The sequence below is a fragment of the Xenopus laevis genome, chromosome 3L, assembly GCF_017654675.1.
Source record: "Xenopus laevis strain J_2021 chromosome 3L, Xenopus_laevis_v10.1, whole genome shotgun sequence".
NCBI classification, from domain to species: domain Eukaryota; kingdom Metazoa; phylum Chordata; class Amphibia; order Anura; family Pipidae; genus Xenopus; species Xenopus laevis.
This window is the reverse complement of record NC_054375.1, coordinates 17,953,268-17,978,392: the sequence shown is the minus strand read 5'-3', so window position 1 is coordinate 17,978,392 and position 25,125 is coordinate 17,953,268. Positions and strand designations below refer to the sequence as shown.

Below are 25,125 nucleotides of genomic sequence, written 5' to 3'. Positions count from 1 at the left end.
TCTATCTATCTATCTATCTATCTACAGTATCTATGTACAGTATCTATCTATCTATCTATCTATCTATCTATCTATCTATCTATCTATCTGCCTATCTATCTGTCTATAGTATCTATCTACAGTATCTATCTACAGTATCTATCTATCTATATATCTATCTATCTATTTATCTACAGTATCTATCTATCTACTGTATATGTCTATCTATCTACATTATCTATCTATCTATCTATCTACAGTATTTATCTATCTGCAGTATCCATCTACAGTATTTATTATCTATCCATCTATCTATTTATCTATTGATCTATCTATCCATCTATCTATGTATCTATCTATAATCTATCTATCTACAGTATCTATCTATCTATCTATCTATCTATCTATCTGCAGTATCAATATATTTACAGTATCTATCTATCTATCTACAGTATCTATGTACAGTATCTATCTATCTATCTATCTATCTACAGTATCTATCTATCTATCTATCTATATATCTATCTATTTATCTACAGTATCTATCTATCTACTGTATATGTCTATCTATCTACATTATCTATCTATCTATCTACAGTATCCATCTACAGTATTTATTATCTATCTATCTATCTATTTATCTATTGATTTATCTATCCATCTATCTATGTATCTATCTATCATCTATCTATCTACAGTATCTATCTATCTACAGTATCTATCTATCTACAGTATCTATCTATCTATCTACATTATCTATATATCTACATAATCTATCTATCTGTCTGTCTGTCTGTCGGTCTGTCTGTCTATCTGTCTGTCTGTGTCTATCTATGTGTCTATCTATCTCCAGTAGCTAGAAAAAGTCTATCTATCTATCTATCTATCTATCTATCTATCTATCTCCAGTATCTAGAAAAAGTCTATCTATCTATCTATCTATCTATCTATCTATCTATCTATCTATCTATCTATCTATCTATCTAGCTAGCTAGCTATCTTAGTGATGTGCGAATGTATTCGCTGGCACAAATATTACATTTTGCGAAAATTCGTCCGGGGTGCAAAAAATATGCTTTTTCGCTGGTGAAATTCCATGAAATTCGGGAATTTTTTGGCGAAACATGACAAATTCGCCCACTGATCACTATCTATTTATCTATCTACAGTATCTATCTATCATCTAGATATCTATCTCTATCTACACACACAGCATTTCATAATGCCCCTTTAACAGTGAACAGTATTGGCATTTAGTGACTGACAAGTGCTACACTGGCATATTCTTCTCTGGGATAATTCTATTTGGAACAAGCTAATGGCCATTGGTGTCTTTATCCACAGGAGGTGATTCTAAAGCGCGCTGCAGATCTGGTGGAAGCTTTATTTGGAATGCCGCACAACAATCAGGTATTGTCCATACTGTTTATAATACATGTATGATATTTAGAGAATGGGGCCTCACGTAGGTTGGGGGCATGGCCTGCCGCATGCACCTAACTGGCATATGCCAGTTGGTGTCTCTGAAATATTCTGTAATCGGTTTTCTTGCCAACCAGGGAACCAGAGGATCTTCTAGTAGGCTCCAACCCAGGCCATATTGGGCTCCAGCACAGGGCAATTCCCATTAACTTTTACTTATTCAACATGGACTTATATAAAAACCTATACCATTTGGGATTAATCAGATGTAATTGCTGTGAGAGTAGGAAAAGTGTACCTGGTTCTCTGGTGGACTCAAGGAAACCCAGTCAGAATTTTTTATATAAAAATGTATCCTTTGGACAGTACTGGAAGTCCTACAATATTATAAAAATATTTAAAATGCCATTAAGAGCATGGAATGAGAAGAATACTATTTCCAGTTTACTGACATAAATAGTTGCATTTGCCTCTGTTTATGACCTGTTCCATAGGAAATCATACTGAAGCGAGCAGCTGATATTGCCGAAGCCTTGTATAGCGTCCCACGGAACCATAGCCAGCTCCCTGCCCTCACAAACTCTTCTGTGCACCCAGGCATGATGGGAGTCAATTCATTCAACGGCCAGTTAGCAGTTAATGTATCGGAGCCATCGCAAGTCACCAACCAGGGTAAGAGCAAACAAAAAAAATAAAATAGTTATTTCAGCTTTTTCATGACCAAAAAGCATGATCTGAATAAAGGCACTTGGCCTTGTGCCCGTATATCGTCACATCGTCACGGAATGCCTCTGTGACTTATGATATCTTTATAATTTATAGAAGGGGTAATAGATGGGTAATATTCAGAGTTCTCTTGTATAACTCAGCCTGCAGCTTTGTGCCTTTATATGGTTCCCTGTATAACTCAGCCTGTAGTCTTGTGTTTTACATGGTCACAGTACCCTTCACTAACTCCAAATCTCCTTATAATTTTAAAGAGTGGGTATATATATATATATATATATATATATATATATATATATATATATATATATATATATATATTATCCCTTATAATACATGAATGATAATATGTAATTTACAATGGGGCATACATAATCACTTACAATTGATTGACAAGTGATTATCAGAGTTCCCTGTATAACTTAGCCTGCAGCCTTGTGCCTTTATATGGTCACAGGACTCACAAGTGAATTCTAATATCCTTATCATCTAGTAGGGTGTACATTATTCACTATATAAACATATATACATATGTATGTTTTGACTGTCTCTCTCATCCGTTACTGTATGAACTCCCAACATGCTAATGTGGCACCAGCCCAGCCCACTAGAGTGCACATCTTTAATGGTAATAGTTAATTACTTGTAGGGTCGGTCTGGGTCGGCGAGACACTGGGAGAAAACCTGGTGGGCCCAGCCGGCCCTGATGCGCACCCAGATCCCAGATTCGCACGCTTCTTCCTACCGGAATCACCCTTCTTCGGGCGGTTGCAGCAAAAACATAGACTGCACAGCAGGGGGGGTGGAGGGGGCCCTGGGACAGCAGACCGGATGGGCCCCCAGCCCAACCCTGATTACTTGTGGTTGTGCATAGGGGTAAAAACAGCCGAGAGGAATAATGCACCCCACAATATTTGTTCATTGCTACCAGCCTATGGGCTGATATAGCCCCTTACACTTGTCCCCTCTCACATTCTCTCTATAGACCCCTGTGCCTGTGGGGCTGTAAGCAATAAGTGTCCTATCAAAAAGTGTCCCAGTGATGCTTGCATTTAGCCGTATGATCAATAAAAATCTGCTTAATCAACATAGCTAAGCCCATGCTAGTGTTACATTATAATAACCAGCATCTGCCATAAAGCCGCTGGCAGTAAGTGGAGCGGCACAATATGTAGATTATATATACAGCCTTTTCTTATCTTTTTTTCCTCAATAAACCAATATGCTTTTATAGCAAGAAAAATAGCAGCAAGTAAAACACTCAAGATATGCAGCTCCCCTGATCAGCAGCTTCTGTGCCCAGAATTCCTGATGGGTTTCCTGTAGGCCGGTAAAACGTGTGCGCTCAAGCAAGAAATCTGCCTTCCCAGCATATGGAGCAGATGTGTTGGAGATATCAGAGGAACAGAGGGGGTTACACAGGGTGGATATTGGCATCAGGTGCATTGGTGAACACGGCAGCAGGGTTCCTATAAGAAGACTACTACAAGGCTCTCCTGGCTGCTGCTCCATGTGATATACAGGCCCCAGAAATAATATCCCTCCCTACAGTTGCACTCTCTAAACCCCACTGCTACAGTCCTAAATCATACTCAAAAATGCTTTATTCTCTGGAATTTACAGTATGGGGGGGGGAGGTTTTTTGCCTGAAAACAGCTTGTGTAGTATTTGGGGGGGGGGTGCTTTATGACATTCTGTCCCAGTGGCTGCACAGATCCTCTCTGATTCCCATTGTAAGCAGCAGTCCTGCACTGCTTTATGGCTGAGATTCTATCTATCTTTATAACAGAGCATTTTGTCCCAGTGGCTGCACAGATCCTATCTGATCCCCAGTGGAAGACGTGGTGTATCAGAAAGCTCTGTTGATGTCTGGAACAAGCCCAGGCCCTACTAGGGCTGGACGGGCTACCCACAAAACTGAGGCCCAGGCTTTGGGGCCTAGCCATGTGGCTGAAATCTCAAGGCCAAGGCTAAGATCCTCATCTGCTGGGACCCCAACAACACCTCGGGGAAAAACCAGCAGTGAGAGTGAGATGGAGAAGTTTGTGGCAGAAACAAGGAGGCAGAAGCAAAGAAGCGCAGCAGCAGCTCGTGCTCAGGAGGTGGAAGCCCGCAGAGGTGCCCCTAAAGGAAAGATCAATCCCCCTGGAGCAGCAAAGACTAACAAAGGGAAAAAGGATGGCAAGCAATGTAAAGCGATGCAAGGAAAACAAGTGTTGGTGTCTGATGGAGAAAGAAATCAGCAAGAACACAAAGGTATGGAAATGCAAACTGTGCCTTTAATTTCTTCTGAGACTGATTATAAGTTACAAGCAGTGAGTGTAGAAATGCCTGAAAAGAAACAGGTTAATGTGATACAGACAAATATAACAGCAAAGCGTAAGGAAACTGTGCAGAATGATTTGAACTTTTGCCAAAATCCCGCCCAGAAGTGTGTGACTGGGGCCTGTGAGCAGCAGGGAATCCAGGGCTGTGCTGAGAAACAAGCAGAGGCTCCACTGTGTGAGCTGGAATCAGTTGGCCAGGTGGGGGAGGAATCAGGTGAAGCAATTAACCCTCCAGTGTATGTGTTACAGCAGACTTGCCAAGAGACTGGGACCCCAGATACAGCTGCAAGACCTTGCACTGGTGCCCCCACATCTCCAGACCATGGAGCAGACAGCGCCTGTAGCAGTGGAGGGAGGAGAAGTGCAGTTTGCACCATTGCACCATTGTATCCCCTGAGCTCAGAAGGCAGCAGCCCTGGTGTGAGCCCTGGTCCCAGCATTGATAATAACACCAGTAAAGGAGTTGCATGTAAAGCACAAGAGCCAGTAAAGCAGCATGGTTTATGCAAACTCGGCAAAGCTCATGGACTCTGTGAAGGGGGGTTGACTGAAGAGAAGGTACTGTCTCTTAAAGGTACAGACACAAAAGAACCCAAAATTAAAGGCAAAGTTAAAGAAATGCTAACTGCTGAAAAAGTAGCTGAAGCCTTAAAGGAACTAGCCACCTTGCAAAATAAAAAGAAAAAACTACAGTTGTCAATCAAATCCTTAACAAATGTGTTAGCAAATGAAAAGGCAAAATGAAAGAATTAAACACACAGAAGAGAGATGAGTTAAGGGGTGAACTTGCTGACATTGATTTTCAAATAAGTGAGCTGTATAAAGATGTCGGTCCATGGAAAGAGATCTACCAAAATAAACAACGATTTGAAACAATGGGATCTAATATCCGTGGTTCTGTATCAAAGCCTGTTCTGCAAAAATCCCACCAAGCCAGTACATCCAATAGCCCCGGCTCATCCGAGAGTGAAACGGAGTTTATCAAACCGTTACCCCCAAAAATACAAAGGAACAGAGGAAAGGTAAACTGGCAAAACATGGCTTTTGATCAGCAAGATGTGGATAATCAGGAAAAGAGCAAATCTGTAATTAAAACCTTTAAAGTAAATAAACCGAAACAAGATCTGCAGATTGAAAGAACGTTTGAGTTATCATCGGATCAAGATTTTCCAGATTTACCAAAGGTTAAAGGCAAACTTAATGTGAAGTCACCATGCGAGTCTGCTTCTGTGAGAAGTGAGAAACAGCATGAAGGAGTCCTGGAAGCAGGAGAAGAAAGTGAAATGGAAGTTTCAACAAAATCATCTACAAATGTTAAAGAGAGTGGCACAATGGAGAGCGGCACAGTGGAGATCGGTGCACTGAAAAGCGGCACAGTGGAGAGCAGCGCAGTGGAGATCGGCACAATGGAGATCGGCGCAATGGAGATCGGCGCAATGGAGAGTGGCACAGTGGAGATCGGCGCAGTGGAGATCGGCGCAATGGAGAGTGGTTTGAATGGTGTGATGGGTGAAGGGGTGCAAGGAAGGAGCTGTGAGAGTGGAAGAGTGGAAGTGCAAGTGAATGGGAATGCAGGTAACCCTTCTGCTGGGGAATTAGCAGGTAATAGGCAAGTTCAGGTGGATCAGGTGGAGACAGTTTCTGTAGAAGTAGAATCAATCCAAGTAGGTGGTGATACTGTACAAAGAAACCCTGCATCCTTTTGGGAGAAAAGAAGGTTGTTCCCAGTTCCAGATTTGTCAGACAATGAGCCCTTTAAGAGAAAGAACTGGGTTAAGATAAAGTGGGATGGTACTAAAGAGGATGCCCCTCCCAGGCGCTTTATTGTAAGATCCCTCATATAAGATGGAATGAGGTTCTCACCAGATGACTTATCGGCCGTTATGGCACAGACAGATATTGATTTTGATGTTACATTTAAATTGCCAGAAGCATTAGACCATTTCTGGAAGATATACAATGTACAAAAGAGAGCAGGTCATCAAAACTGGGATGATTTAGTGGTCATACCAATGACCAAACCAGAAACCAAAAATATCACAATAATCATGAAAAATGATGCAATTCCCCAGGAGGACATTTTGGTTTGGTTACGGCGCCAGTGCACTGTTTTGACTCCTTTAGTTAAAATATATGATGAAGACAATGTCTGGGCAGGTGCTTGGCGCACGCAGGTGAAGTTAGAAGTAGTAGGCAATGTACCAACTCATCTGCCCAATTCTTTCTTCATAGGCAAGGAGAAAGGTACATGCTTTTATGTTGGCCAGCCGCGCCGATGCTTTAAATGTGGGGCTGGAAACCATTTGGCAAGAGTCTGTAAAGTTCTAAAATGTGCACTTTGTAATGCGACAGGCCATGAGGCAGAAAGCTGTGACCGAGTCAGGTGCAATTTGTGCAACAGAATGGATCATTCCCATAGAAGGTGCCCTGAAGCCTACCACAATATTTTCAAACTGTTCCCTGAGATAGATAGGGAAATGAGAAGGGAAATGCAGCCGGTGGGAGGAGAAAGAGAACAGGAACAGGACACAGAGCCGCCCCATCACAGGAAGGTGTTTCCAAAAAGCAAAGAGCTAAACAACCTGTAAATAGTCAGAAAAGAGGAAAGAGGCCAGAAAAGGAGGTAAGAGGGAAGGAAGTTAAGGCTGCAAGTGAAGAGAATGTGGAAGGAGAAGGTTGGAAAATCTATCAAAAGAAAAAAACAAAAAAACACGCCCATCAGCTTGATCCAGGAGAAGGTGGCTCAGAGGTACTTACATTCTCACTCAGTACTGGGAATAAATTCTCAGTGCTAGACATTGAGTCCTGGGGTGATAGGGCAGAAAGGGAAGAACGAGAGGAGTTTGAGAGGTTGGAGAAGGAAGAGGGGACAGAGAATGAGGGAGAGCAAAGAGAGTTGGAGCCTGAGCTTATGGAAATCCAACTGGCTTCAAAAAAGAGAACTAGAGAAGGTGGTGAACAGCCAGTGAGGCTGATTCTTCAGCAAAAGAAAGAAGGAGTAACATTTTGTCAAAAGTTCATGATGGCGTTGTCTCCAATTAGATTTCTTACCTCAAATGTTTGTAGTATTAAAGTCCAGAGGTCTAGGTTTCTGGCTTTTGAAAGTCTGGCAAACTCGAACGCAGAGGTGTTTTTCCTTCAGGAAACCCGACTTACTACTCGGACAGATATAAGAAAGGCAGAGATTGACTGGCGACATGGGTCCTCTTTTTGGTCCATAGCGGAGGAGCCATGTGGAGGAGTAGGGATATTGTTTTGAGAGGGTCTCAATATTAAAGTACATAGACTACTTGAGATACAGGTTGGCCGTTGTTTATTGTTAGATGTCACCTTAAATGGAAGACGATTTCGTCTCATAAACATTTATGGGCCACAGTCTATGTCAGGTAGGAGGGCATTACTGGCTGAGATCAGACCTTTTTTGCACACATCGCTCCCGGTCATTCTGGCTGGTGATTTCAACCAGGTTATTAGACCAGAAGATCGTTCTGGAAGAATGAGGACATCTGAAAGTTATTATTTGAACATGCTTATTCAGCAAGTTGGCCTGGTTGATGTAGCCACCCGGGGTGGCTGGAGGGCGATACATACCTACAGATGTGCAGAAAGGAGTAGCCGTCTGGACATGGCTTTTGTCAAGACAGATGAAGAATTCACTGATGTGAGAGAAGGAGTGGTAGAATATTCTGACCATCTGACACTTTCTTTTACAGTTGGGACCTCGCATATTCCGGCAAGGGGTAAGGGTCTTTGGCGGCTTAGTGTGGATTCTTTAGAGGGTGAGTCGGTTCAAACGTCTTTTGAGGCACTTCTTCAGCATCAATTTGGGAGAGTCGATTTTTATGACACTGTGTCATCATGGTGGGAAAGCGCAAAAAGTTCATTCCGGGCTTTCTTCTGTAAGCCATCTGTACGTAGGGAGGGTAGTAAGTATAAAAAGTACTTAACTCTCTTAAAGAAGTTGGAGTCCTCTATTTCGGATGGGGTGGCGGGGTCAAAAATTGCCCAGCTGAAGGCCCAGATCAGAGAATGTCAGTACAGCCGTTACAAATCTCTTGTGCAGGAAAGGGACTATGGGAGTTTTCACTCGCCGGACCCCTTTTTAAACTGCAAAGAGAATGTTGGGTGGAAGCATGTCACCAGTCTGACTGATCCCAAGGGTGAGTTACAAACATCAAGGGAGGGCATCCTTGGGATTGTGAAAGACTTTTACGCTTCTCTGTTCCGGGCCAAGGCTTTGGATAAGGGGAGGACTTCATCCTTCCTGGAGGCAACCCCGGGGCCTGATGTAGCAAATTTGGACTTTGAGCCTTTGACAGCTGAGATCACGGAGGACGAGGTCAAAGCTGCCATCGACTGCCTCGCTAAAAAGAAATCTCCAGGACCGGACGGCCTTACAGCCGAATTTTATAAGAAATTTAAAGATCAGCTGGCTCCGGTTCTCGTAGAGGTTTTTAGAGACTGCCTGGAAGGGGGTATCTTACCCCCCTCTATGAGAGAATCCTCCTTGATCCTGCTGTCAAAAGGTAAGGATCCAAAGCATGTTGAGAATTGGAGGCCAATTGCCCTTCTCAACACTGATAGGAAGCTTCTTGCACGGATACTTTTTACTAGATTGAGTTCATTTTCAGGCACTTTATTATCTCCTGTCCAGTTCTGCACGGTGAAAGGGCGGAGCATCTTTGGGGCGATCCTTACTATTAGGGAAGCCTTGGAGTTATGCAAAGTCCAAAACACTGGGTGTTACTTTCTAACTCTGGACCAGGCTAAGGCCTTTGATCGAGTGGATCATGAGTATCTGTGGGCCGTTTTGACAAAGTATGGCATCCCGGGAACATTCATTAGATGGCTCTCAGCTTTGTACAAAGGGGCAGTAAGCTTTCCACTTATCAATGGGTGGCGCGGTGAAAACTTTGAGGTTGGGGCCGGGGTAAGACAGGGGTGTCCCTTAAGCCCTCTGCTGTATGTTTTTGCAATCAATCCTTTTCTAAGGTGTTTGCAGGAGAGTGGAATTAGGGGTCTTTCTGTTCCTTGTAGCCAGCCCCTCAGGTCAGTAGCCTATGCGGATGATGATGTCACGGTAGCAGTCTCTTGTCCGGAAGATGCGAGAGTGCTGTCTGAGACAATGAGAAGTTACTCAGAGGCCTCAGGGTCTCTGGTCAACATGGATAAGTCTCAAGCTTTTTGGTCTTTAAACGAGGAGCCGGCTTTTCCACTCCAGGAATTTTCAACAGCCCCAACTCAGATTAGAATCTTAGGGATCAAATTTGGGAAGGGAGATGATGGTAGGCAAAACTGGGAAGACAAGTTGGATGCTGGAAATGTTAAAGTACAGCGTTGGAAGCAGTGGAAGCTGTCCTACAGAGAAAGGGTGAAGCTCGTGAAGACTTACCTGGTCCCTATTTTTTTGTTTGTTTCCTACGTGTATCCGTTGCCTGAAGCTCTCTATGCTCGGATCCAAAGCCTGTTCTTCCAGTTAATCTGGGGGAACAGGCTGAATCCAGTAAAAAGGGGTGTCACTTACCTACAGAGGAAAGAGGGAGGGTTGGGCATGTTATGTCCAGTGGCTTTCTTTGGATCCATCTTCCTGAAGTTTAACTTTGGGATCCTGGGCCAAAGAACTGATTCCCTGTGGGAGAGTTGCATCAGGAATTGGGTATTGCCTCTGGTGGGAGATTGGGTACTTGGCGGTAGCGTGAAGAAAGTCAGAGTGCGTGGATGGCATCTCCCACCACATCTTGAGCAGGGAGTGAAACTTTTGAGGAAGTGGGACATAGGAATTGGAGAACTAAGTTCTGTTGTGAGGAAGCAAATTTATCACAGAATCCTGAGAACTTATTTCATTGTCCCCTTGGCCTTGAGGGACTGTGTGGGGGGAATGCTTTCTATGAGCCTCCAGTTGCTCAATGACAGAAGGCTGCCTCCCAAATATTTTGATCTGAATTGGCTCACCCTTCAGGGAAGACTTTTCGTCCGGGGCAATTTGCGTTACTTAAATATTGCAGAAAAGGTGTGCCCATGGGGTTGTCCTACTGATGAGACCCAAGAACATTTTCTTGTGAATTGTCCTGTAACAAAAACTGTGCGATCTCGGCTGGCAGAGGCTCTCAAGGTTCCTTACATCAAACAACTATCTTATGCTGATGCAGCCTATGGTATTTTATCTATCCAACACCCCTTGGATAGAGGGACCATGTACCTATTAATATCAGTGATGAGGTATCACCTGTGGCAATCCCGCTGTAGAAGGTCAATTAGCCAGTAAGATGTTATTATTGATCAGGTAGTGAGGTCTGTGGTGAGCGATTTGGGTTTCCTGAAGGAAAGAGAAGTCAACCAAAGCTATTTGAATGCATCCAAATGGAGATGTGTGAATCTTTGACTGACCTTATTGGCTTTTTGTTGGTAGTACCTGTGATATTTAAAAGCCTTCTAAAGATAAGTCCAAACATCACCAGTTCAGGCATTTTCCACAAGTTTTCTTTGGCTCTTTATCATTTATATCTTAGCCTGTGTGAATGCAAAACTTTGTGTATGGAGAAAGGGAGGCGGGTGGTGCAATGGCCTAATAATGGGAAGTCGGACTTGGGACTTTGTGGCCGGTTTGAACATCTTTTTCATGGACAGAAGGACTTTTTGAAAGTTTTGTATGATGGGAAACCTCTTGCAAACTGGAAAATTATTAACTTTTACCTGTTAACTGGTGATATTTTTTAAGTTTGAAAATGGTCTGAAAATTTAGTTTCTTTCTGAATTGAAAGTAATATTGTTTTTGTTAAGTTTTCACTAATAAAAAAATTCCTATCTGATTCCCATTGTAAGCAGCAGTCCTGCCCTGCTTTAAGGCTGAGATTCTAGCTATCTGTATAACAAAGCATTCTGTCCCAACGGCTGCACAGATGCTATCTGATCCCCATTACAACAGCAGTCCTGCCCTACTTTATGGCTGCGATTCTAGCTAGCTGTATAACACAGGAACAGACCACAGTGGTACAGAGTGCTTTCTGAAAGTTATTACTGCAGGATTTGTTGCCCTTTGTTTTCTGATAAGGAAGTGCCTGAGTAATAATACAGTATAAAACCATGTTCCAAAGGCCAGAGTCATATTGTTATCACATAACTATTCCATGTTTTCGCTCCCCAGGTTTCTCTCGCAACACAAGCAGCGTATCCCCTCACAGCTATGCTCCCAGCACCACACCTCAGCAGACCAACTATAGCTCAGTTACCACTAGCATGAACGGCTACGGGAACACAGCCATGTCCAACCTTGCCGGATCCCCTAGCTTCCTCAATGGCTCAGCTGCCAACTCCCCCTATGCCAGTAAGTGACCAAAAGTCTCTAAACTATAACAAATTTATATATAAAGTATCTTTATTATAATACATAAGTTTCAGTGAGTCATGTGACAGAAATGACATCACTAACCAATGACATTACTACGTTACTAAATAACGTTTATAAGGATATAATTTACAGGATATTCATGGCTCTTGTGTATTATCTATGTATAGAGAGAGAGAGCAATAATCCTAAGAACAACTCCATGTATGATTTAAGAATTTATATATAGAGAGTGTTGTTTATATAGTAATTATAGTGTTGCTAACTATTTTTCTTTATTTACTGCAGTTGTCCCATCCAGTCCAACCCTGGCTTCCTCCAACTGCAGCAGTTCCTCTGGCATTTTCTCCTTCTCTCCGGCCAATATGGTGTCAGCCGTCAAACAGAAGAGCGCATTTGCCCCAGTGGTTAGACCACAGGTATCCCCGCCCCCAACCTGCAGTAGCTCCAATGCCACCAGCCTGCAAGGTGAGAAGCTCCCTAGATTTTATTCTATGTCCAACACTGCTGACTTCATAAAACAGCAAAACTTAGAAGAATTTCTGGTACTTTTTGGTCATCCAGTAAAAGGTGTTTAGAGCTACTTTGATTTATCCAATTCAGATAAGAATGTGGGGTGAAATACTTTTTGGAATCTAAAAGCACTTTCTACACTTTCTACATCCCATTCAGACAAGCTGTATTGCAGTTGTTCCTTCCCAACCTTTACATGAAGAAACTGTGGTTTCTTAATTGCTGGACCTACTTAGGGCAGATCTCCCTGTGCCTCAGGTGCCAGTTTTATATGGGGTAGAATTATCTATGCTTGGGATCACTAATCCATATTCTTAATATTCCTCAGCTAATGACCTAAAAACGGATCACAAGATGGTTCTATACATGGAATGCCAAAAAGTCATAGTCTGACCTTGAGACTTGCATACAGTACCTTTGCAACCTAACCCAGAGCATGTTGGTTAGTCTGGTTTATGGCAGTAGGTTACCAGGAAGACTGCCTAGTAGAGACAGTGGAAAAATATTTGCAATATTATAAGTCATAGCACCCAAAGAAGCTGTCACTAACTTTGCTTTGCTACACCTACTGTACTCTTCTCTTCCAACCTACAACTCCTGCTCTACAGCACCCTACTATGTTCAACTTGCTGGGCCCATGGACTAGCTGTACAGCTCATTCCTCTTTGCATCTCCATTTAAAAATACTGCTGTGATCAAACTTCAAGACTATTTGTAATGGTGATCCTATTCCAGATCTTCTTTTTATCTATAAATAAGATTGTAAATGTTGCTGAATGGTTGTGGACTGTGTAGGTTAGTACTAATGTCTACCAAAGAGACATGCCAGCTTACCCCCATCAGAACATTCACAGTTAGCTCTAGCCTTTTCAGCTATACCTTCCCAGCATCCTAGCTACGAACTGTAACTGAACAACAGCCACACAGTCCGACAGTCTCTGCTTGGTTACACCATGGAAGCCAAGTAGAAGCTGCATCACAGAACTGAAAGACCCACACAATGAAGAACTGCATATCTAAGACTTAGGACCCTGGTAGAACTTAACACAGCCCCTCGCTAATATTAGGCCAAAGGGCTTCATTAATTCAATAATTAAGTGACACACAAAGTGATTTTCTTACAAAATATATTTTCCTACAGAGACCTATTAACTCCCCCAACATGATGCCAAACGTTATGTGCAATTTAATGCATGTGAAGTCTTCCAATGCTCAACATTAACTTGTATTTTAAAATGAATCAGATCTGGGGGACATGCAACTCATTACATACCACTGGCCTTGACTGGTGGCAATGAGATGCAATTTTGATCAGGTGACTAATTTGCCCTTTTGTCTTCCCTTATCAGACCAGTCATTTGTGGACAGTGGCAAGTTCCTCAGTGCAGGCTCTCTGCAGGGCTTGGCCTTCTCCTGAAGTATGTGACTAATTCTTCTGCCTTTATTCTGCTGTTGTGTTTCTGTGTTCTGTCAGTGTCTATTGGCTTAGGAAAGGGGCATTCAACTGATATTAGTGGCAGGTGTGCCAACAATGCATCTTGCTTCCACACAGTGTCATAATTTTAGGCCAGATATTACCTGAGCACCAATTTACTACCTGTGATTAGGACAGGGGTATATGTTTGCTAAGATATCTAGAGGCAATATGTGCAGTATCAGCTAGATTACTCATAAGGACTACGGAACACAATATTGATTGTACAGCACAATTGGTCATTTGCAAATGTAAGATAAATGGAATATTTACCATAAAATACAGTATTGACCATATGGAACTTCACTGGAGCAGTTTAGCACTTACATTATCACCAAGCTTTAGGTGAATCAGGGCAATGTGTGGGGTATATAACTGGATTACAAAGATACAGAACTAGTCACACACTAATCACAATCTAAAAAGCATAAACTCAACGCCTTATACAAACTATTGTAGGACCAGTAAATATCTGCCAATACCATCCTAGACTTCTGCTTCTCCTGTTCCTGAGTTTATGAGGTCTTTACCAATCCCAACCTAATTTTAGTAAATCTCTGCCGATCATTTTCAAGGTTGAGACCCCTACAAATCTCTCCCTACATTCAGCAAATCTCTGCCAATCACATCCCAGGTTCACGTGATTACAGTAATTGCCGCCCTGGGTCGATCAGATGTATCCCAGTTGCTTTCTAGGCCCAATTGTTCTGTGACAGTCATAACCTAAGCTCAGCGTTTATAAGGTAGTCTCAGCAAAAGCTCAAGGCAGCCATAGACAGGCTGATCTTGTAAGCTTTCCAACTGATTGGCATCTGGTCTGTTCTATTGTTCGTGCAAAACCGCAAATAATCAGAACAGCAGGAAGCGAAGAGGAACTGCAGCTATTGTTACTACAATTTCCAGACAGAACTAAAGAACATGGGGTAGGGCCAGTCTGACTACAGGTCCAAGCTGAATGACTAGACCTAGTCCAAGTCACGGCTACAATTAAGGACAAATATGCACTTGTTTTTCAACCTCTATTTTTAAACAGAAAAGCATCAGGACATACATAGAAGAGCATCTTTGGGAGATGTTATTATACTTAATTCCCAACCCACTTTGTTAACTAACATTGTTGCTCATAACATGTTAAAAACATGGTTGTGAACATTTCCATTCTACAGTTCTGGGATATTCAAGACAGTAAATAAAGACCTCAAACTTCACTCTGTTGAATCTTCCAGTAGTGACCCCTTCTTCCAACTAAATATTTTATAGCTGTGACCCCCATCTATTGAGCTGCAAAATAAAGTAAAGATGCTTATGGGTAGGTAACCTCAATGAGGAGGGTACCTTTTCTCATTAAGGTTACTAAATGGTTAGGATACCGTAAGCTTGATTATATTATGGACAAAACTGAGGCCTAAAGTATTCATGTGGTGATGAAAGTATTGAGACAAACACATATCTGTACTAAGATGTATTGTCAGAGTATTGTTGCATGACATCATTGATTACCTCACTGCAACATCATTGCCTGAGCTCATTGGAATGCAAATGTGATAGGGAGATGTTAGTTGAGAGCCACTGTTGCTGTATAAATCATATCCAAATTGAATGTGACTGTGTTAGAACAAGACTATATATTCCCAAAACTTTAAGACCCATATGAACGAGTATGAATATTTAAAATTCATGTCAAGCAGTCACTGAAATACCAAAAGACCTAGTATTTATTTTTGTGCCTAAAGTCTATGTATGGAAAAAAGTGTTTGAGCACCACATTGCTCTCAGCGACAGGCCAACACCTCTAAGGAGTGCTCTTATACCACATGTGTCATAGGCCTAAGTCAATACTTAGACCAAAGATGGGGTTGGTGTAAGGATAAATTGTCAAAAAGTCCAAGAAGACTGACAAATCTAAAGGTTATGAGAGGTCTATGGTGAGCAGCTGACCATGTTGGGATATATTTTACTATGGAGAAAAAGCCATGAAGGGGAATAAATATATGAGATCATACCTTCAGGTGCTACTTGGATTATAGTGCAAAATTAATCCAAGGGCTGGTCAGGAAAGAACTTTTCCCCCTTCAAGTTGAAGACAATGAACAATCAGGCAATAAGGATACATATGAATACTGCTTACATTTTTGACACAATTTGCTCCAGATATGGAAGTTCTCTAGCATTTGGCTTTACTGCAGTTTTTAGTCTTTAGGTTTGTTGTCAAATATTACACTTTTGGAGGGTCACAATATTTTACATGTATGTTACCCTTTGTTCTTCTTTTAAACATTGTGTGGCTGACCTCCATGGCATAACTAGATGTTTACTGGGACCGACAGCAAATAAATTTTAGGGCCCCAACATATCCCGAGGTTGTCCTGTTTTACCAATATATATTGAAATTGCTCATTAATTAGGGCCTCATGGGCCCCCCTATACCAGCCACAGGGTCTGCTTCCTCTGAACTTATGCCCCTGGCTGACCTAGCAGAAGGTTTTGCACGTATTAATGGTCACATATATAGAGTCTTTGGAGCTGTCCAGATCTAGACCTAAAGGGCATTAACATAAAAGGCCTAGACACATGAAAGTACTAGTGAGCGCCTCAAAATGTCTAAATCCCTATGTCTCATACCTACCCAAGCACCATTTATTAGAGAAGCAGGAACAATCATAGCCATAACTTTGTTAGGGGTAGAACCAGCCATAATACATTATTGATATTAGAATATACAAGCTCACCCTTGGGCACCACACGGACCTAAGTTCATAAAAGCAAAAGGCAAACAAATTTTGAAACAATGTTGCATCTCTCCTCCAGCAAAGCCATATATGTGGCTTCTGTTACATTGTTTCAAACTTAAGAACCACCAGGGCAAAGAATAGAAATGGAGAGACAGATGATGCTGGTAACAGCAATTACGTCTACAAATAATGTTAAGACCATTGAAAATATTTAAAGAACGTATACTGGAAAGTTAATTAGCATTACATTTTTTTCCATTAGGAGTCATTTTATTTTTGGTTTGGCATCGCTTTTATATGAAAATGAATCAACCAATACTTGCTAAATATTGTATTTTTACCCACAAGTTTCACAATGTAATTTGTTAGCTCTCTGCAGTGCTTTGGGGATGTAATTGTCTGCCTACAGGTGCCCATCTGGCACACTTAGAGTTAAGCAGAGCACTTTATTCTCAGGAAGCCTCTCCAGTATTTTAGGCACAGATGATAAATGAGTCTTCTGCTTTGCACAACAATGTTTAGATATTGGATCATATGATTTGCACATCAGGCATTTTTGTGGGTAGTTAAACCTATTTCTGTTCTCCGCTACTTTCATGCCACAAACCATTAATAACCCCAGACATGTTGGTTTCACCAAAGACATCTCCTTTTAAAAAAGCCATGTGAAAAATGTCCTTGTCTCACACACCCCTCTCTGTTTCTCTCTAGCTATCTCTGGAATGATTGCACCTCCCATGTGAAAAATAAAACCTGCATCTCACCTGGGGGTCCATTGCTGGAGGAACATGCCTCTTGACTTTGGGAAGATCTTTTTTTTCTCTCTCTCTCTCTGTCTCTCTCTCTGCCCAAGAGCAACTTTTACTCAGGCCTCAGGAACCAAGAACTGCGGATTTAGACAGTAGCAGTTGATTAGCAAAATACAAAAGTAAAAAGAAAAACTTGTTAAATGAGAACGTTTATCACCGGGGCTACCAACTTGTGGTGGAATATTTTTCTGGATGTTGGACAAGATCACTTGCAAGTGAGAAGATTGTTTGAACATTTCCATAACCATAATTCACATAGCCAGGAACTTGGATGAAGAATTCAGAAACCTGGCCACACACACACAAGTGGCACCAAGTCTGGTCACAGGATGGCTCATCATTGATATGGCAAGGTCACTAAGTAGAATGGGATCCCAAGCAGATGTGTTTTGTAATATTACTTTGAACTGATCAAATGTTTCTAAGATGCTGACTGAGGTGGAGGATCTGTGATGGGTTTGGGACCAGGTATCTTACACCACAGCAGGACGGCTTCCTTCTGCTTGTATCCGTATGCAAAGGTTACGTGCCATAATCAGGTCAAACCTTTGCCCCTGGAACTAGAGTCTGAATCACTATTCTGTACATTTTATTTTCTTTGAATATCCATGGTTTTCCTCTTTCTACAGGGGTGTTAGTCACTAAACTGGAGGTCATCAAATCCAGATCCAAAGTCAACTCCATAGATCATTGTGCTTTCTCTCTCCTTGTTCTCTTTCTTGACCTACCAATTCTTCCCAGCTCTTCCCTTTGCTATACTACGATAGCATTCCATCCTTCTTCCTGTTCCCTGCAACTCAAGTGCAATTGGCTAAAGAATATTAGCTGGTGTTTTTTTAATGTAAGAAAATGACCAAGGTAATCACAATCACTGGGCTTTGGGAATTAAAAAAGCACAATATTTGATAATGGAAGACTTAATACCAATTAATGTTGAGATTATTTGAGAATTTAACTTTTTCTTTGCTTGAGGGTCATGTTAGCTATTGACATTTTGTCCAAGGGTGTATTCTTGCCTACAAAATGACTTGGGAAGGCAAGCTCATCATTTCTTTGCTTCCCAAAGCTGCTCCTGATTGGAGGAAGATACTCTAGCCACATAATTTCCATTTTGGATGAATCCATTAAGGTTTACCCTTTTAAGAGGGCTTAAAAGGGTAGTTAACTCACAAATTGATACTTTCATGCTGGCATTACAAAGGCACGTCTGAGATTCCATGGAGACTTCATGGAGCCCAAAGTTTTGGAATTCATATATTTTTTCAGCCTAGATTATTATGTCACTATGGTATCTCAGCAGGTTTTGGTTGGCTTTAACATGACTTCCCAAACCACCCAAAAAGTATATTTCTGAGCCACACCAACAAAATGTAGCCTGTATTCCTCCCCAAGGGCTCTCCATGCCTATTCTACAACCTGGGTGGAGAACGTCTGGGTACAGGTAGGAATCACAGAACCTAACTGGTCTCATTTGACTCCTCAGGTCTCCAACAGCCATGTTTTCTGCTTGACCTACAATAACACCACTAGAACAGAATAAAACTGTCAAACATCCCCCTCTGGTAAAGCAAAAGACTAAGGGACACTATTATCCATGTCCAAATCTCCCGTCCCCTTTGCTCTCGTACTTTCTCACTAGTTATAAATAATGTAGACTATTTTGTGACTCTTTTTTTTGACAAAGTTGTTCTGTTTATACAGAAAAAAAACTCTTGTGTTTCTGCCAATAGTAAGCAAGTGCAGAGATGTGATTCTGCCTCACACATCACAGTGAGCAAAACAAAGGGACAGAACTAACGCCGACGTCTTGTTTTTAATAGGGGATTTTGTAAGATATCCATATAAATAATGTATTTATCTCTGGAATTTGTATAGCCCTCGCCCAATTTATTTTATTGTGTATGTTACACTGTGAAAAGTGCAGAGTTTGTTATAATTTCCTGTTTTTAATGTCATGCTCGATGAACAAAAAAAAAGGTTTTTTGTTTTTTCTTTTTTAAATTGTCCTTTTTCACACCACATTGAAACAGATTTGCATTTCGTTTTTGCCACCTGAACTGACTTGTCTTTTTATTTTATTACTTGAAACGCTTCTACGTTTGATTTGTAGAAACTAGAGACGTCTTCCCTCCCCTTCTAACATTATTGATTTATTTTCCTGGTGCATTAACTTTTGTCCATAAATCTCACCCTCTGCCCCAGGGGTAGGCAACCAGCAACCCAAATGTTGTTAAATTACAAAGGATGGAGAGTGTTGTAGTACTGGCACATAGGGAGGCGTTCCATAGCTCACATTTACTATATTTCTAGCCAAATAACACAGACCCAAAGGGAACAAAATCACCTGAACTGGATGATGGTGATGTTTAAGTGCACTGGCAGCCATATCTTGTAGGGCACAGCTCCACTACTGGATAAAGGGGATGTAAACTCTCCATAAATCTCTCCCTCTGTATGCCCCAGTTCTCAATTAAATATGCAAAACAATGCTCCAATGAGAACCCTGCACTGCACCAGCCAAACCATGTGTTCCATCCCTTTGGCCCAAAGGAGATCTAAATGTGGCTGGCATAAAGCCAAAGTGGAACATGAATAAGATCATTGCCCAACCTGGATTGTCCCTTAATCAACCAATTGTGCAGCACTAGCAGCTGGATCACATAATGGCCAAGCAGCATGTAGGATGCTTTCTTCTACTCAAAGACATCATTCTTTCTTCTCTTCTACCAAAAATTTACAAAAAAGTCTTCATCTGGCAAGAATAGTACAAAGGTTTAGACTCCCCTTCCTTTACCATCAATGTCCACGTTCTGCTGAGTGTCCTGCTGCCCACTTGCTTAAGTTGGGGAGGCACATTTATCAGAGGTTGAATTTTGAGGTTTTTTTAACTCAAATAAATTCAATATACTCCAAATTTGATTGGGGGGTTATTCAATAAAAAAAATTGAATATCTAAAACTCGCTCTAATTTTACTGCCTCGAATGTCAGGAAGGCTAGTAAAGTGTCCAAATTGGTCCCTGGACCTCTCCCATTGACTTATACATGAACTCTGCAGGTTTTATGTGGCGAATTCAAATTCAGAGTTTGATAAATCTCGAAATTCAAATTTAAATTCAAATCGAGTTTGGATAATTCACAATTCAAATTTGAGAGTTTTGACCATAAAATTTTTTTTGAAAATTTGAAATCGAATTTTCAATTCAACCCTTAATAAATCTGCCCCCTAGGGTCTCTGCACCCCACCCATATGTTTCCATCAGAGTGTTCTAGCCATGCCCATTGCTTGAGTCATAGACTCCCTGCCCCATACTCTTTAAGCTGCCATGAGTTCACCAACAGGGTCAGAGAGATTACCATTGAACTCAACAAAGGGGCAATATTTTACTGCCCCAAGCTGGTGCATTGGTCTAGACTGCATAGCTAAATCATTTCCCATGCTTAAGACCAGTGCTATAACTCATCCTTTGCCCCCTCAGTACAGCATCATAAATCTATCAGGATCAATAGGATAGAGGCAGGGAGTTGGCTGCTTAGTCATAGCACCCATGCAAGGATTTGGAGATGAGACAATCCAATAATAGATGGAAGTGTCCATTGGTGATTAAAGTCACAAATTTACTTGGCAAAAACAATCTGGGACAGCTTAATGAAAGACTCAGATATAAACGTCAGGATGGAAAAATATAGCCTTCTTTTAATATTATTCCATATTTCATTCAGTCCGCCAGTGAGATGAATAGAAAGTTAGCTCCAGGCAGCAAGCAGACAAAGAAAAACCAGAAAGCAATCAGATTCTTCCACACTTGATTTAATCCAATGGTACATGGCTTTAAACGTCCGCCCCATTAATCAAAAACTAAAAAAAAATTTTGTATCATACATGACCCATAAGTTTACAAAATTGGTATGTGTGTGACGGCTGGATTAGCCTGATCTATTTTTTATGGATATTGGTTGGGTATTGCCCAGTGTACAGCTGCCTTTTGATTGCAGTCAATATGTGAACGTGTTGGGTGGCTCAACTGCCCATTGGTTCCAAATACAAATGCCATGCCCAAATGAATCATTTTAATTAATGGCTGTCTTTATAAATATCGTCTCTTTCCTATGTAAATATCTTCATGAAACTCAATATAGCAGCCATATTATTAAATCTGAATATAGACATGCACCCCAGATATCAACTACAAAACAATAAGTGGACAAAACCTAGTCTCCACCATCTACAAGACTGAACTCATGGGGTGTGCAGTGTCGGACTGGGACACCAGAGGCCCACCCAAAAACCTTTGACGAGGGGCCCACCAATTAATCTTAGACCAGGGGCCCACTCTTAGTACTATTATTCTTCCTTTCCTCACTCATCTATTCTCCTTTTCTTTACATACTATAATGTATTATTCCATCTAATTAGCCACTTTGTTCTCATAGAAATAGGGAATGGCCATGAAATAGGTCAAATGTTTAGCAGCATCCTCATGCCCACTGACACCTGGGCCCACGGGGAGTTTCCTGGTATCCCTGTGGGCCAGTCCGACACTGGAGGTGTGAGATACATTTTTCAATGTATTAGTGGGTGCCTTGGACCTTTTATTGATAGTGCCCCGACTGGGGAGGATAAAAGTGAATGCACCGAACTTCGGGTACTTTTACCAGATGGCTCACAAGGGCTGAATGAGGGAGGGGGGTCATTGATACATATGCATGTTTCATAGAATGTTGGGAGGGTGTTTTTATAGAGCTGTGAACATACTTTTGTTTTCCTTTCCCTCGAACATTTGCCGACTCCTTCATTCAAATAGAAACCAGCAGATTGAATGCCTTAACAATGCAAGTCATTCTCATCCATGTGTACATGTGACCCTCTGCATCTCGCTTCCAGACAAGAAAAACAGAACAGCACAAGAGGAAGATGTGTTCATTTTTAATGTTGAGGTTCTCCCTTCCCGGTTTATTTGTTTAAAAAAACAAACAAACAATGTCTCAGGCATGAATAGAGTGAATTTTCCTCTGTAAAAAAAGAGAAAAGTATTTGGGGGGATGTGTTAATGGTGGGATATTGGAAGAAAAAAAATGACTCTTTGTTGGAATGAATCAAAATGGCAGCATTTTGTGGTTTTAAGGAAGGGTAGAGAGGGCCACAGCTTGAGATGGGGCCCCTTGGCTTCAGAACCCCCAAACTTCCAGGATTTCTCAAAACTTCAACACTGAATAATGTTCCAACTTTCCAAACGAATCCGAGCTGGTTTTGTGGCCCTTCTCGCTGATCACTATGAGGTGTAGAGTGCAGCCAAACTCCAGAAGCAAGTGCACTCCTTAGTGCTCTTGTACTTAAATCTGGGATCTCAGTAAATGATCCCCTAAATGTCTATTTAAGATGATGATTCCAGAGAGTTGGAACAGATTTGCCAAGGACAACAGAACAAAGAAGACTCCAGTTTTAGATTTTATAGGCCATTACAATAAATATTTTCCTTTCGTACTTTCTCTTTGGAGTCAGAATTTAAATATAGGAAAGGAAGTTTCACAATCAGCATAGGGAAGGATTCTTAACTATAAGGGCAGTCGAGTTCTGTAATACCTCCCTAGAAAGGCGATAGTTCAATCAGGAACAACTTTAAGCAAATTGTTTAGAAAATCTAAGAATTAATGTATATTTTTTTCCAAGAGTATATTTCTGGCCAACAGTCTAACTTGCCCCCACAGGACAATAACTTCTCCCCCTACCTTAACCCCAGCCCTGGACGCTTCGCTATGTTTTGCCTTCCTCATCTAGAGTTCTTTGTGTTCTTTATTCTCTGCCGGCTTTGACATTAGGCCCTTCCAATCTACAAGTGAAGCAATTAAGCTCAGGAGAAGGTTTATCCTAAACCCCGCCTGCGAGGAACCTAACTCCACCCAATACTCATTACTCTCTCTCTCCATATTCTGTGGTTCCAAAGACATTCCAGTACAAGGGATCTGTGTTTATGGGACTGCTAAAAATGCATTAAAGGGGCTCGTTTGTTAATGTAAAAAAAAAAAACCATGTGGCTGTTTGAGTACAGGGTCCTCTTTCCTCATGTATGTCCGACTAAAAGCAACAAGCTGAAACTTTTGCATTTTATCCTATGTATGAATCTCACCTTTTAAATAGGAGCACTGTACCGTTCTAATGAATAAAAAATAATAGAGACTCTTCTAATTTTTTTGATAAAGATTCAACCTGTTAAAATAATTTTTGGACTTTCACAATATTTATTAAAGTTCCTTCTTCCTGTCTGTGTCTCTTGCTTCTCACTCTCCATTTCTTTTCCTCCTTTTCATATAGAAGATACTAAATTAGTAATATGTTATTGCTTAGTACCTGTACAGGAGAATACTTATGCTTGCAAGTTATATGGCGCCATTCTGTACAGGCTATGAGCAAATTTAGGGGCTGTTCCTGCTGAATTGTGCTTAGTACAGGGGAATACCTGTCATAGTTTTATGGTATCTCTCTGTACGGGCGATGAGTGAGCAAACTTAGGGGGCTGTTCCTACTGAATTGTGCTTAGTACAGGGGAAATTTTTCTTTATTAAAGTCTTGCATCCTGATACAAAAAAACTAATAAAATAGTATTGCAAATAAATTTCATATATACATTTTCATTAAAAACACATTTACAGAATAAAGCTATTTACATTATACAGTTATATTCTGTATATAAATAGTCACATTGCAAGTTCAACTTCAAAGCAAAACAAGTGGCACAGTCTGACTGCCACTCTAATCTTAACAAAACAAACACACTGACTCCAGGAAGGCAAAAGATTGGGCTACTCACCTAAAACTGAGCCCTTTCAGAAAAATAGAAAATGGCAAAAATCTACAGGGGTGAAAAGAATTAGCCCAACACCTAAGAGATATCAGGATGAGTAGGTGACTCACGGTGGGTCAAACTGAATGCCCCTCCATAGGCCCTTCCACCTTGCTTCATCCATCCTTTGTCTCTCCAAAGAACGTATCTTCCCGAGCTCCCCCAGTATCATTTCCACCACCACTGGACAGGGGAGGACTTCACGCCTCAGAGAAACCTTGCACCGTGCACTCCAGGTGTAAAAGCGGACAACAGAGCTGACTAAGAAAAGAGTGCCCAAATCATAACCCCTGTGTCGCTTGAATGTCCCATAGGCCCACTCCTGGTAAATACAACCAGAGAGGCAAGGAATGCCCAAGGCAGCAGAGACTTGTTTGTAGACATCTATGTTAAAGGGGCACTGAAGTAAAAAGTGGTCCATTGTCTCCACTTCCCCAGAACATTCCCCCCCCCGGGCAATCACTGTCATCGGTGCGTCTGTACTTCAGATTGTCATTAACATAGAGCTTCCCATGGAAGGAGCGCCAGACGACGTCCCTAAACTTTGGGGGGACCGTTGGGGAGTTGATTAAAGAGAGCCCTGATCTCAACACTTCGTCTGGACAGTCCTTCAGGGCCAGTGATGCATGAAAGTAGGAACCCGTCAATCTCCCTTCTGGGAGAAGCCCTGATCTCCCCAACAGACACACACCACCGCCTCATCACTTTCAGACTCACTACAACATAAGGCGGGAGAGGAGCACGCACGCTCTTTACCAAGCCGCCTCTCTGCCAGCACTCAAGATTAGGAAGGACCCAAACTCTGAAGATCTCCACCCACAAAGGAGGCTTCTCCAAAAGGAGGTTGTTATAGTTGTATTTAATAAAGGTGTTCACAAAGAACACAACAGGGTTCACCATACCGAGACCCCCCTCCTTCCTTTGTAGGTAGGTAACATTCCTTTTGATGAGGTTTCTC

General features: G+C 41.5%; 1 protein-coding gene across 4 annotated transcripts in view; it reads left to right on the top strand.

Moving 5' to 3' along the window:
- LOC108710765 (transcription factor COE1) overlaps window positions 1–19,384 on the top strand; it is a 402,967-nt gene extending 383,583 nt beyond the window's left edge. For 2 of the 4 annotated variants that reach the window (XM_018251928.2, XM_041586020.1), the window contains exons 12-17: window positions 1,324–1,389; window positions 1,896–2,073; window positions 11,599–11,778; window positions 12,088–12,267; window positions 13,662–13,730; window positions 17,230–19,384. In XM_018251928.2, the coding sequence (XP_018107417.1) occupies window positions 1,324–1,389; window positions 1,896–2,073; window positions 11,599–11,778; window positions 12,088–12,267; window positions 13,662–13,729 (672 nt within the window). In that variant the 3' untranslated portion in view covers window position 13,730; window positions 17,230–19,384. The remainder of the gene's footprint in view (window positions 1–1,323; window positions 1,390–1,895; window positions 2,074–11,598; window positions 11,779–12,087; window positions 12,268–13,661; window positions 13,731–17,229) is intronic. The other 2 variants (XM_041586021.1, XM_041586022.1) reach the window with 1 other exon arrangement.
- The last annotated feature ends 5,741 nt before the right edge of the window (window positions 19,385–25,125 follow it).